The sequence below is a fragment of the Dendrobates tinctorius genome, unplaced genomic scaffold (assembly GCF_039654945.1).
Source record: "Dendrobates tinctorius isolate UK_male_01 unplaced genomic scaffold, ASM3965494v1 ptg000082l, whole genome shotgun sequence".
In the NCBI taxonomy this organism is placed as follows: domain Eukaryota; kingdom Metazoa; phylum Chordata; class Amphibia; order Anura; family Dendrobatidae; genus Dendrobates; species Dendrobates tinctorius.
In genome coordinates this window covers 23,908,498-23,922,760 of record NW_027361750.1, presented here as the reverse complement: position 1 = coordinate 23,922,760, position 14,263 = coordinate 23,908,498, and the positions used below count along the sequence as shown (strand labels likewise).

At 42.9% G+C, this 14,263-nt stretch overlaps 1 protein-coding gene across 1 annotated transcript in view; it reads right to left on the bottom strand.

Annotated features, from left to right (window-relative positions):
* Positions 1 to 229: 229 nt before the first annotated feature.
* Positions 230 to 14,263, bottom strand: part of TMEM68 (transmembrane protein 68) — a 33,782-nt gene continuing 19,748 nt past the window's right edge. The window contains exons 5-8 of the mRNA XM_073583984.1: positions 13,795 to 13,988; positions 9,353 to 9,413; positions 8,598 to 8,737; positions 230 to 4,401 (exon numbers count right to left, since the gene is read on the bottom strand). Of these exons, the coding sequence (XP_073440085.1) occupies positions 4,297 to 4,401; positions 8,598 to 8,737; positions 9,353 to 9,413; positions 13,795 to 13,988 (500 nt within the window). The 3' untranslated portion in view covers positions 230 to 4,296. The remainder of the gene's footprint in view (positions 4,402 to 8,597; positions 8,738 to 9,352; positions 9,414 to 13,794; positions 13,989 to 14,263) is intronic.

Here is a 14,263-nt window from a genome sequence, read left to right as displayed (position 1 = left end):
CACCACTAATCGATAAATAGGGGGCTTCTGTGCCCCATATAATCGCTGTCAGATCAGTTTTCAGCTCATCAGTGGGGGGTGCTGGATCCACAGAGATCTCAATGGATGGCTCATCAATAAATCAAGTCCTGGACAAACCCTTTGAAAGACACATCACAGACCAAAACGAAAAAGGAGAAGAATAGCAGAAAGAGCACTGCTACTGAAGATTAGTAATAATAATCACAGCTTTTAGATTTCAACATTGTATATTTCAGAAAATAAAAATGCAGAACAATAGAAATCAGTAAATAACAGATATAAAATCAGAACAAAAGTACAAATGTAGAAATACAAACACTCCAACCGTACAGCCGTCATAACTGCTAACAATGCCTATACATGACACCCTCCATAGGCGCTCCCTTCCCAATGTGACGGTTCTAGCTATGGTAAGACAAGTGTTGTGCTTATTCAGGAGTGGACACAAGATTGATAAAGCTGGAACAGCTAATGGCAATAGAAAACAAAGCATTTTTGGTATAAGCAGTATTTTAACAAGATTGATTACGTTAAAAGGAACTAAACCTAGAAATCAAAGTTGAAAAGAAATAAATTTGCCCTCAATGTTTGGTAGTCTGCATCATTTCCTGTATGGTGCTGTAAGGCTGGTTTCACACTAGCGTTCCGCAGAGCTGCGGAGTTCCTCCGTGAAGCCCCGCCACTGCCGCACCTCCTCTGGTCAGCTCCGCCTACGTCTGCATGCGTCCTGCGTACCTATCTTTAACATTGGGTACGCAGGCCATGGGGATGTATGCGGATGCGTCGTTTTGACGATGCGACGAGCGCAACATGTTGCGTTCGACGCAACATCAATGTTAAAGATAGGTAAACAGGACGCATGCAGACGTAGGCGGAGCTGACCAGAGGAGGTGCGGCAGTGGGCGGAGCTATACGGAGGAACTACGAAGTCCTCCGCAGCTCTGACATCTGCAAATGTGAAGCCGGCCTAACAGTCGTGTCTTGTAGAAACCTTGCAAAGAACAAAGGGGATGATCTCCTGCTGATCAGATCCTGCTTGGATTGGCTGCCAGTTGAAGGCCTGGCCCACCCAGGGAGGATGGTTTAGTGATGTCTTGTCCTAGTGCACACATGTAGGTTCTGGCTGTTAGAAAACTGGCTGCAGCAGAAAACAGGGCAGCAAGTAGAAGGTGCACACAGCCGTGCTACTGCTGTGATACAGGTTTCTTTACCTAATTTTTCATTTTTTTCTTGTAATGATACAATGTAATATACACCAGAAGATAAAAGGTGGGGAGCACTGGGATTTTTGCATTTTGTATGAGCATTTTATGTGTATATTGTTTCTTAAAAAGGAGTTCTCCAGAACTTAGAAATTGATGAGCTACCTAAAAAAAAAAAAAAAAAGTTATGGGCAGGGTTTTTTTTTCTGTACTGTAGTGACCTGGTCCCGTTAGTCAGATGATCGTAGGTGATACGGACAGTTACATTCCTATTAATCTGATGTTAATGGTTTAAAGGGAACCTGTCACCCCCCCCCAGGGCGATTTTAAGTAAAAGAGCCACCTTCAGCAGCACTAAGGCTGCATTCTGTGAAGGTGGCACTTCTGTTTCTGATCCCCAGGAACGCCAAAATATTAACTTTTATAAATAGGTCCTCATACCTGTAATATGTCCCATAGGTATGGTGCGTCCCCCTGTAGCAGCCACCTACCCGCCGTCAATCATGCCCGCCCCGCTCCTTCTGCCTTGCTGCCGCCGTTACATGGCACAGCGCAGGTGCCCGCCGGCAACAGTTCTCAGGCATACGCAGTGCGCGTATGGGGACATATTTATAAAAGTTAATATTTCGGCGTTCCTGGGGATCAGAAACAGAAGAGCCACCTTCACAGAATGCAGCCTTAGTGCTGCTGAAGGTGTCTCTTTTACCTAAAAACGCCCTGGGGGGGGGGGGGGTGACAAGTTCCCTTTAAGGGCCATCAAATTTGTAGTCCCAGAGAACCCCTTTACTGGAGTACAGTGGTGGATATTACACATCAAGAGCCTGCCTTGTATCCCAATCTGAAGGCTCTCTGTGATACTAGATTACTACCAACCCCCTGACTGGTAGCCACTAACTTAAGCAGTCAGTCGGACGATTCAGTTCTTTAGATTAAAGTGGTCTCTGTAAAGTTCTGACAGCGAAGATGGGGAAACCTGAGCAGTAGCCTTGTTCTGCCAACCTCCATCAAACAACGATGAAGTAAGGCAGGCCCGCATGTGCTGGATGGGTTGTGAATTGGTTAGCGTACAGAAAATTCACAGCAAATATAAGAAATCATCCACATACAGGTAACTTGATCTGTGATTGAGATTTTTAATCCTGCCACTTCTCAATTTCTGTCAGGACTCGCCGATGTCATGATTTAGTGTGAAGTTCTTGACAAGATGTTTGCAGCAGCAAATTTGGTAAAGTGAACTTGTCACCTGGGAAAGCGCCATATTCCTGCAGATATAGGGTTAATCTGAGAGTAAATAGTGAAAGTGCGGCTACTGGGAGAAAATAAACGTTTCCTCCTGGGAACTAACGGCTTTCAGTCATGGGGTAGTGCATGGGGCGGCTACCGCAACTGCTCACAGGGCGTTCTTACAGCTGACGCTCACGGTACTGTCATTGACTGCAGAAAATCTGTGCAAAATGTCAGGGCGTGCTTACAGCCGACGCTCATGGTATAGTGAGCAGTGACGGTAGCCGCTCCGTGCAGCATGACCCCATGACTGAAAGATGGCAGCTCCAGGTAGGAAATTAGTACATTTTCTCCCTGTAGCCATAATTTTAGTATTATGGCCGCCAGACATTGTAACATTATTTGCCAGCAGATTAACTGTATATCTGCAGGTAAATAGCATTTTCTGAGTGACAGGTTCCCTGTACGTGACAACCCACTGTAATGCTGTATTCCGAGAGCAATAAAAGAAAAATAAAAAACAAAAACTAATCAATGCTCCCAATCTCCACAGCACTCTGGATCTGACTGTAAATTGCCTACTGGCCATTCACAGATTTCTACTCTGGTGGGAAAATGCTTTAAGAGTGTTTCTGACAAAAGCCTTTGGGATAATCTTTATAACAGACATATCAGCAGAGGGGATTCACACTGGCAGGCATCTATATTTCGGAGGGTGGGGATGTTTCCCAATTTGAAGGAAATGTGTAATCAGAAAGTGACCCACAATTTACATCAGATTTGTGTGTTAAATTTTTTTTTAACCTTTGGACAATTCTTTTGTCATATCATAATGTCAATTAAAAATAAAACGTCTTGCAATTTTCACAGTGGCCACTAGGGCTCTTCCAGTCTCTTAACTTCTTGTTTCCGGAAGAAACACATCCATACAGTCTTGTGAAGTCTCTAAGGAGCATGTGCAACGGTCATTGTGAAGGGAGGAGGAGCTGAAACAAGCAGTCATGTCACCTTTTATGATTGGTGGTTCCTGTGTTATCAGCTGTGCATAGAGGAGTTACTTGTCATTGTAATTCTGCCTCTGCTGATAAGGAGCCTGCTGAAAACTGCTCCTGAAAGGAAATTCAGTATGGATCTTAAAACCCTCGGTGGCTGTGTGAAAAATGTAAGACTAATTATGCTTTTATAATACATATCCTGATATGCATTAAAAAAAAACAAAACAAAACACACAATATTGCCCCAAAAAACAAACACTCTATGATGGCACATTCCCTTTAAAGAGAGATGATGACGCAAACTTAGCTATCCACCACTACCATTAATAGAAGTCATGGTCCTTTAAGAACCGAATGAGACATGAAGCGTAATCACGGTTGGCATTGGTCTACAAAAAGAGGTAGTCCAGGTCCCATGTGGGCATTTTAGAGTTACACAGTAACGTTTGTGCATCGCATGCGACACTGACATCTCAATGTTTGACTAGAGAATTGAAAATGGCATGGAAAGACGCCATGACAGACAGAGGCAGGATGCTGTACCCTATACGGCTCTGCGGGAAGACAACCAGGCATGAGGACGATCTGGCCCGGTGTGAAGATCACACAGTGAACTGCGAATTCCAGGGGAGATAACACCGGGTACTGATGGCAAACTCCTGCACTGTAGCCTCAGCCTGCCCGCAGTTTTACCAGACACCGGCACCATTTACATTAAATTACTGATAGCCAGATTGCACAATAGAGAATCGTTCTCCTCGGTGTTCATGTAACACGTTAATAAAATCATTTATCAAACTAAATTCTGTAGACTGTACAAGTAACCCTCCGGCAATCCGGCACACCACCGGACTTTATTCTTCTTTGTCTCTCCGGTGAAATCTCTCCAATAGTGCTCGGAAAATATTCCCAGGAATTTTCTGGTGCCGGTCTATCAATGACTGAAGGGCACACTTTGTCTAAAAGAAAGAGAAAAAAAAAAAGACGAGGTGAGACATTCGGATGGAGCGTCACAAATGACAAATACTGAGTGTGCGACATTGTGCAGACACTGGAGTGACACGTGGGGAAAACTGCAAAGAAAAGAAAGTGGAGATAATTCTCGAAGCTACCAATTAAAGCGAGTTTTTGAAAAGCACATATCCAGGTATATTCCTCTGTGCACGTCTTTTTTTTTATGTGATTTTCTTTCACACATATAAATTTAAATAACTTTAAACAATTTTCTTGTTCAGTTATTCAAATAGTCTTTGGCGCTTTCTCCCCCCCCCAGTCATGCTGATATGGAGGTTTAGATTTATATTTGTTTCTTTATCCCTTCTCTGCCCTCCTCCGATATTGAGAAAATGTAAAAGGATGGGTGGTATGGGAAGGATGACAGCTGCTGGTTTGAACTCCTTTCTCTAGCGCTGCCCTTGATGAGGAAGGAAAAACAACATATATCTGATATAGAAAAATTGTAGAAGAAGGAGATGATAAAAACATTTGAATGAAAAGTGAAAACCATTTTTTTTTTGCACTTGCCATCTTATGGTGGACATGGACAGTGCTGGATATACATTTATCCAGGTGCATTCCCATCCAATTTGTCTGTATTTTTGTGTCCCGTTATGTTTGCTTATATACTACATTGTCCCCATTGGGGCTCACAACCCCGGGGAGAACATAAAATCTTGCAGATACTGACATCATGCAAGTATTTCTTATATGTATTAATAAAGATGTGAAATATGGTAGTTGATGGGTGCCGATTGGCATCTGTGATGGCATCTAGTTTTTCTCCCCACTAGTCTGCACCTAGAAGCATACATCACACAACACGTAGAAGCATACATCACACGACACGTAGAAGCATACATCACACGACACGTAGAAGCATACATCACACAACACGTAGAAGCATACATCACACGACACGTAGAAGCATACATCACACGACACGTAGAAGCATACATCACACGACACGTAACGTTATCCACATGTTCAGGACGTTTGCACTGTATGATTTACAAGCACAAGCCTATATATCCGAAAGAAACATATGAACCCAAATTAGCAAAAAAACAACAGTCTTTATTCAATAGATAAAAGACATACATCACATAGAAATTTAAAAGGTGGGAAACCCAAATGAGGACCCCCCCCCCCCACATACCTGCTAATTAGAGGTTGCACAGACTAAAGGAACCCCACTAATTGCTTTCCAATAACAAATTGTGGTAACAAACAGACACCAAGACTCCAAAATACAGTATCGGAAAAATCAGACTATAGCCGGTCCTATGTAAATAGTACCCAAGTGCAAGATCAACTTCACCTCCTGTGGGTAGTGATGTCAGCCCCTACACACGTTTCGGCGTTCAGCCTTCTTCCAGGGAACCCCCGGAAACGTGCGTAGGGGCTGACATCACCACCCACAGGAGGTAAAGTTGATCTTGCACTTGGGTACTATTTACAAAGGACCGGCTATAGTCCGATTTTTCTGATACTGTATTTTGGAATCTTGGTGTCTGTTTGTTACCACAATTTGTTATGGGAAAGCAATTAGTGGAGTTTCTTTAGCCTGTGCAACCTCTTATTAGCAGGTATGTGGGGGGGTGGTGTCCTCATTTGGGTTTCCCACCTTTTAAATTTCTATGTGATGTATGTCTTTTTTCTATTGAATTAAGGCTGGTTTCAGACTAGCGCATTTTACACGTAGCGCACAGCGCCGCTAAGCCCCGCCCCGTCCGGTCATTTCCTCCTACTATCGCACACGGCTGCATGCGATCTGCTCACCCTATCCTTAGCATAGGGTACGCAGACCGTGCGCTAGTAGGATTTTTGCGTGCACTTCACACTTTTGAAGGTGCGCCGAACGCACCATGTTGCATTTTGGTGCACTCGGCGCACCTTCAAAAGTGCGCAGCGCACGCAAAAATCCTACTAGCGCACGGTCTGCGCACCCTATGCTAAAGATAGAGAGCGCAGATCGCATGCAGCCGTGTGTGTTAGTAGGAGGAAATGACCGGACAGGGCGGGCAGGGGGTGGGGCTTAGCGGCGCCGTGCACTGCATGTAAAATGCGCTAGTCTGAAACCAGCCTTCGATTGTTGTTTTTTTGCTAATTTTTTGTTCATATGTTTCTTTCGGATATATTTAATTCTATTTGAACTCAGGGATGGGTCCATCATTTAGTAAGGGGCTAACAAATTGTGTTTAATACAATATGTGGTTGAATATGCTCCGCTCTTGGACTTCAACATTTCTGTTAAGCACAAGCCTATGTGGCGGATGAGGAGCCGATTTCCAACAATGTTATAATGATTAAATATCTGACACAACTCAACCACCATTAAGAAAAAAGCTCCACCGGTAACTGTTGCAGACCTCCCGAGACTCACCTAGGAGCGAGCCTAATATTTTATAATCAATGGTAACATAAAGGAGTTTTTGCTGAAGAACTTCAGACAATGAAGATTATTAACGATTCACTAAAAAAAAAAAAAATGTTCCTGTCCAAATACACATTTTATCTTTTGATTAATAGGGCAATTACATGCAGAATCTAATCATTGATTTCTGTGTTTTTCCTTTTAAAATGCTTTAAATATTCATTAAAAAATTTAAAATATTAATAGCATGGGAACATGGGCAGCACGAGAGCCGGAATCAGGGCCCAAGGCAGACCCTCAGCTGGTGATTGTGAGGTGCACGACAGAAGAGCAGGACCCCCAGAGCCGGTCATCCCCCCTACTGACCAGCATGGCTATAGCATTGAGCACCCACAGCCATGTGGTCAGAATGATAGAGAGGTTTATATATCAGAGAGAAGAGGGAGACAGCTGCTGGAATAAAGAGTGGGCACTGGCGCCTAGGAGGATGGATTAAGGTTTTGAGATACGTGGGTCTGGTGTTTGGTGGGTGATCTTTTTTGCTATCTCTTATTATATTAAGTACCTGTGACCTCTGATGTGGGGTATACCTGGCATTGTTGCATAGACACTATATATATATATATATATATATATATATATATATATATATATATATATATATATATATATATATACACACACACACATGCTTGTATACTACTGAATTGTACATCTTTATTGCCAATTTAAATACAACAAGTGATCTATACCTTTTACTATTGGGGTTTCCACAGCTGCTCACGCACCACTTTTAGTCTTTGTCTTTATTGCCCAGATTATCTATATTTATTGTGGTTATGACTTGTACCTAATAAAAGTTTACTACCATTTAGTCATTTACATTATTTCATTGTCCTGGCACATATCTGGTTTATTGGTTTCCTCTGGAGTATATTTGCGACAAATTTTGCAAACATATAAAACAGACTTACAGGGGTTGTCCAGTCTAAATCAAAAAGTCTACAGTAACTGTGTGACTGCAGACTTCTGAATCAGGACCGCAGGGTATGTATGAGTTATACATACCCCAGGCCAGATCCTGGCCAGTGGGCGCAGCCTCACTGCACACACGCCCACTGGACAGCCGTGTCACTAATCAGGGCACAGCCTCGCTGTATACACGCCCACTGGACAGCCGTGTCACTAATCAGGGCACAGCCTCGCTGTATACACGCCCACTGGACAGCCGTGTCACTAATCAGGGCACAGCCTCGCTGTATACACGCCCACTGGACAGCCGTGTCACTAATCAGGGCACAGCCTCGCTGTATACACGCCCACTGGACAGCTGTGTCACTGCTCAGGGGATGGCCATGCTGCATACACGCCCACTGGAAAGCAAAGTAACTAGTCATGGCACGGCCTCGCTCCATACACGCCCACTGGACAACCGCGTCAGGGAGCAGTCTCACTCTATACAAGAGTATTGAGCGAGGCCATGCTCACTAGAAGGACTCTAGGCCAGGAGTATGTATAACGCATACATACCCTCCGGTTCTGGCTCAGAAAGCAGCAAATCCTCACGTGTGCTGGGTAGATTCATAAGTCTGCAGTCACACAAAGTGACTGCAAACTTATCGATTTGTACCGGACAACCCCTTTAAAAAAAAAAGTAAAAAATGGAGAGCTGAATTAAGTGCAAGCAAAAAAAAAGGAACAGCAAAACAATAAAAACTTGGCAAAATACAAGTGCAAATGCAATAATGAATCTGACCCAATGTTTCCTCAAATTGATCTCACCTTCTCTGCCAACTCATTTGCTGTAATATTTGGATCATACTGGATAGGGTCACCAAGGTATGTGCGAAATTTCACTGGGAAACCACCATACACAGGAACGAATGGTATCTTATACGTCTCATACAACCACCTAAAGATCCCTGTGAAAGCGAGATGAGCACATTTCATAACAGATCAATGAGAGACAGGACCAGTCATGTACATAGGTGGAGGCGCTGCTGTGTCTGCGGGATTGTGGTGGTGCCAGGGATCGGCCCCTACTGACCAAACGTGGCGGCATACCCTAAGGATAACAAATCCCTGTCCTGCTCTCGAAAACCCTTTAAATTTACAGCCTTAGAAAAATTATTGATATTGTCAAAAGTCATATTTACATACCGGTAGGTTAAAATTACAAGTGGTAAGAATCAACTGTGAACAAGATAGAATTACTTATCAGGCCCGTCCATTGCATAGTACACTATGAAACTACATAACATACTTTGTAGTTCCTCTATAACTCTTTTTCAAGGACTAGAAAAATATTCTGACCGCCTGTAGCTGGCAATGATAAAAGACTTATTACATATGGGGGCTCGTATATTGCCGTAAGCTAAAATTTGCAAGGCAATTGTAGTGACTTTGTATAACAAGTCACATTCATGAGTTATAGATTTCTTTACGAGTAACATCTAAACACAATTTATGGTAACATATGCTGAACTGCATAAAGGTAATAGTCTATGGTTACACGAAAGCAAGGAGACATTTCTTACGTAAGCAGCCAAGAGAGCGGAATCCTTCCCGGACGTTCTGTGTGAACATTGGAATGATGCACTAGGAGAACAAAGAACCATGTCACACAATGGCGAGTCCAGAGCAGAGCACCGCTGACGCAGGGGATGTATACGGTGAGTGATTCTCTAATACAGTGTTATCTACAGGTTACATGTCTGACTGATGTCAGAATAGTGGACGCAGGTTATAAGAAGGGTGTGATCAGAAAATGGCCTATTGTTTAAATTGGGGTTGGGGTAAATTATATACTTAAATTATTTTCCACAAAAAAAAAATCTTGCAATTTTCAAACTGGCTACTAGGCCTATAAGCTGGACTCACACTTCCTATTCTTTACAGAAGACTTTTCAGTTGTCTCGTTATCATTACAGAGAGAATTACACTGAATGGGAACACTTCTAAGTAGATACAGTGCCTTGCACAAGTATTCGGCTCCCTGGAACGTTTCAACCTTTTCCCACATATCATGATTCAAATATAAAGATACCAAATGTAAATTTTTGGTGAAGAATCAACAACAAGTGGGACACAATTGTGAAGTTGAACGAAATTTATTGGTTATTTAAAATTTTTGTGGAAATTCAAAAACTGAAAAGTAGGGCGTGCAATATTATTCGGCCCCTTTAACTTAATACTTTGTTGCGCCACCTTTTGCTGCCATTACAGCTGCAAGTCGCCTGGGGTTTGTCTCTATCAGTTTTGTACATCGAGAGACTGAAATTCTTGCCCACAGCAAAAAGCAGCCGACAGCACAACGGAGGATTGGATGCCAGTTCAAAGGTTCATGGACCCAAATGAACAATAGTCCAAAATAAGGAAGAGGAACAGCATCTGGTCTGGGTGAAAAATTGTATCAAAAATTTATTCTGCCAGTATAAAATACAACGTTTCGGCCATATTGTGGCCTTTTTCAAGTATAACATAACAGTACATATGGTGGCCTTTTATAGTGTGGCACAGCCAATCACCATCAAGGTAACACCCATCACAAAGAATCTATACATAAAATACATATAAATACATCCATCAGTTACATGTATATTCAATAGCACAGCTTATCCAATCGTAAACAATGATAATCATAATCATATTAAAGATATTACAAAAATGTCTCATATATAAACATCAATCCCCAAATCTGCCCACCAATGGTCGTAATGCATCAAAGGTATCCATAGAAATAACACACCAATCCCTTGCAGTAATACATATCCATATATGAACCACCAATCCCTGGTCACACAATAGCGGCGCCAACCCCAATGGACCAATCCTGAGTGGACTCACAAATCCCTAAATATTTTTCACCCAGACCGGATGCTGTTCCTCTTCCTTATTTTGAAATTCTTGCCCATTCTTCATTGGCAAACAGCTCGAGCTCAGTGAGGTTTGATGGAGATCGTTTGTGAACAGCAGTTTTCAGCTCTTTCCACGGATTCTCAATTGGATTCAGGTCTGGACTTTGACTTGGCCATTCTAACACTTGGATACATTTATTTGTGAACCATTCCATTGTAGATTTTGCTTTATGTTTGGGATCATTGTCTTGTTGGAAGACAAATCTCCGTCCCAGTCTCAGGTCTTTTGCAGACTCCAACAGGTTTTCTTCAAGAATGGTCCTGTACTTGGCTCCATCAATCTTCCCATCAATTTTAATCATCTTCCCTGTCCCTGCTGAAGAAAAGCAGGCCCAAACCATGATGCTGCCACCACCATGTTTGACAGTGGGGATGGTGTGTTCAGGGTGATGAGCTATGTTGCCTTTACGCCAAACATATCGTTTGGCATTGTTGCCAAAAAGTTTGATTTTGGTTTCATCTGACCAGAGCACCTTCTTCCACATGTTTGGTGTGTCTCCCAGGTGGCTTGTTGCAAACTTTAAACGACACTTTTTATGGATATCTTTGAGAAATGGCTTTCTTCTTGCCACTCTTCCATAAAGGCCAGATTTGTGCAGTGTACAACTGATTGTTGTCCTATGGACAGACTGTCCCACCTCAGCTGTAGATCTCTGCAGTTCATCCAGAGTGATCATGAGACTCTTGGCTGCATCTCTGATCAGTCTTCTCCTTGTTTGAGATGAAAGTTTAGAGGGACGACCGGGTCTAGGTAGATTTGCAGTGGTATGATACTCCTTCCATTTCAATATGATCGCTTGCACAGTGCTCCTTGGGATGTTTAAAGTTTTGGAAATCATTTTGTATCCAAATCCGGCTTTAAACTTCTCCACAACAGTATCACGGACCTGCCTGTTGTGTTCCTTGGTCTTCATGATGCTCTCTGTGCTTCAAACAGAACCCTGAGACTATCACAGAGCAGGTGCATTTATACGGAGACTTGATTACACGCAGGTGGATTATATTTATCATTAGTCATTTAGGACAGCATTGGTTCATTCAGAGATCCACAATGAACTTCTGGAGTGAGTTTGCTGCACTGAAAGTAAAGGGGCCGAATAATATTGCACGCCCCACTTTTCAGTTCTTGAATTTCCACAAAAATTTAAAATAACCAATAAATTTAGTTCAACTTCACAATTGTGTCCCACTTGTTGTTGATTCTTCACCAAAAATTTACATTTGGTATCTTTATGTTTGAAGCCTGATATGTAGGAAAAGGTTGAAAAGTTCCAGGGGGCCGAATACTTTCGCAAGGCACTGTAACACATGTTCCACCATCCACAATAGCCGTTGAAACAGCTCACCTCCTCCCTCTGCATTCACAATAACCTTTGGCCAAATACAAACTGCTAAGATACAGCCAAAAGTAAGTGGAAGTCTTTTCTGAAGTTTAGGTAGTGTCAGACAGGGGTCAAGGGCCCATCGGCAACATTGATTTTGGGGTCCACTGCTCTGTTGCATGCAACTATTACATTATCCTCATTCACAAATTTACCTCTGCCGCTATATAATAATACATTGGGTAATCTGTTATATGAATAAGAAGCTGCTTCTGTCTGTACATAGGGAACCAAGTACACTGTGCCAACTATGACGGATATGTAGGTGGTGGGGGCCCATTCCTGCACAAACACCCACTGGGAGATTGACCTGTTCCTTTGTGGGCCATTCCAAGAATGGGTTTAGAGGTCAGAGTAAAAATTGCTAGACTTTTTTTTGCAATGGATAATATGAAGAGAAAAAAAACATACATTTAAAGAGGACCAGGTCAGAAGTGGTTAACTTTTGACCTTATTTAATTCCCACTGCCCAGAGTAGACTTTTTTGATTTATTCTTTTTTAAATCTGTCATATGGTTTCAGAGATATGTGCCTTTTTATTTAGTGCAAATGTTTATGGTCTTTTCCAAAGGGAATCCCAGAGGAACAGCACATTGCAGAGCTCTAAGAAAAGATGCTCCAGAATTGTTATCTTATAGGTAATACAAGTATGTACCAGAACGTACATGTGAGGAGTGGTGACAGGTCCTCATTAAAGGGGGTTGTCCAGTTTTATGCTACAAGTCTAGTTAGGGTACCGTTACACTTAGCGATGCACCAAAATATTTATGCACCGATATGACGCGGTCAGGATCGCTGGTGCATCGCTAAGTGGTCGCTAGTGAGCTTTCAAACAGGCAGATCTCACCAGCGACATAGCAGGGGTCGGGGGTCGCTACTTACCTGTCAGACGAGGCGATGAAGACGTCTTCCCGCCCGCGTCCACGCGTCACCACAGCAGGAAGCTGACAACGAGAAATGGCCCAGGACGTTCTCGCGCGATCAGCGATAACTAGCGGGGGAGCCGGTCGGAGGTATCACATGTAGCGATATCGCAGTGACGCTATAGCGATATTGCTAGCGATATCGCTATGTGTAATGGGCCCTTTACGCTATGTGACTGCAGACTTGTGAATCCTGACATCATGTGCACTGCGTGCTGTGAGGATTTTCCAGTGCTGGCGCCATGTATGTAATTTGCATACTTCCATCCACATTCCAACTAGTCCAGGGGTGCACAACTCCAGTCCACAAGGGCCACCAATAGTGAATGTTTTCAGGATTTCCTTAGTATTGCAGAAGGTGCTGGACTCATCTCCTGTGCAGGTGATTAAATTATCACTTGTGCAATACTAAAGAAATCCTGACAACATGCATTGTCGATGGCCATTGAAGACTGGAGTTGTGCACCCTTGGACTAGACTTTATCTGGCCTCGCTCAACACACTTGTATTGAGCGAAGCTGCAGCCATCTAGTCGCCAGGTGATCCCATATTTGCGGTCACATGTTCGCCACCGGTACCGGAGAATCCTGACAGTGCGCAATGCTCATGATGTGAGGATTCACAAGTCAGCAATCCCAAAGAGGCCCTGAGGCCAGACAGACCCTTTATATACTGAAAAATTGTACACCATCACTTTGCAAAGTTTGGTGCTGCAATCACATAATTTTACTTGTTTGATGGCATCAGGTAAACTTACCACTTGAGCGTCAATTGCGACTTGTGCAAAACCTGTGCGATTTCCCCACATGAGGATATAGGATTCATCACTAAACAATGCTTCCCGCACTCCTCCTGGAGAGATTGCCAGGAGATGGCCGTTCTTCAGAGCCCTCACACACTCTTCCTGGGGTCCATGGATTACACTGAACACTTCCAGCAATGGTTTGAATCCTGTAATAAAATGTAATTACAGTATAAGATTGACAGAAGCTCAGGCTGAGATACAAAGGGGAGATTTATCAGTTATTTCCTGGATTTCCCTATAATCATTGCTGATTTGCAGGAAATGTGTTCAGCAAGGCAGGAAATATTCGTCTGTCAATAATACTATATTAGCACTTATGGGACTAATATGTTATGACCAGAGCTTGCGAATTGTGGGATCTCAACTTATAAAGTTATATCCATGTGAATACTTTTCTGCGCGAAGATGACAAAAGTATTCT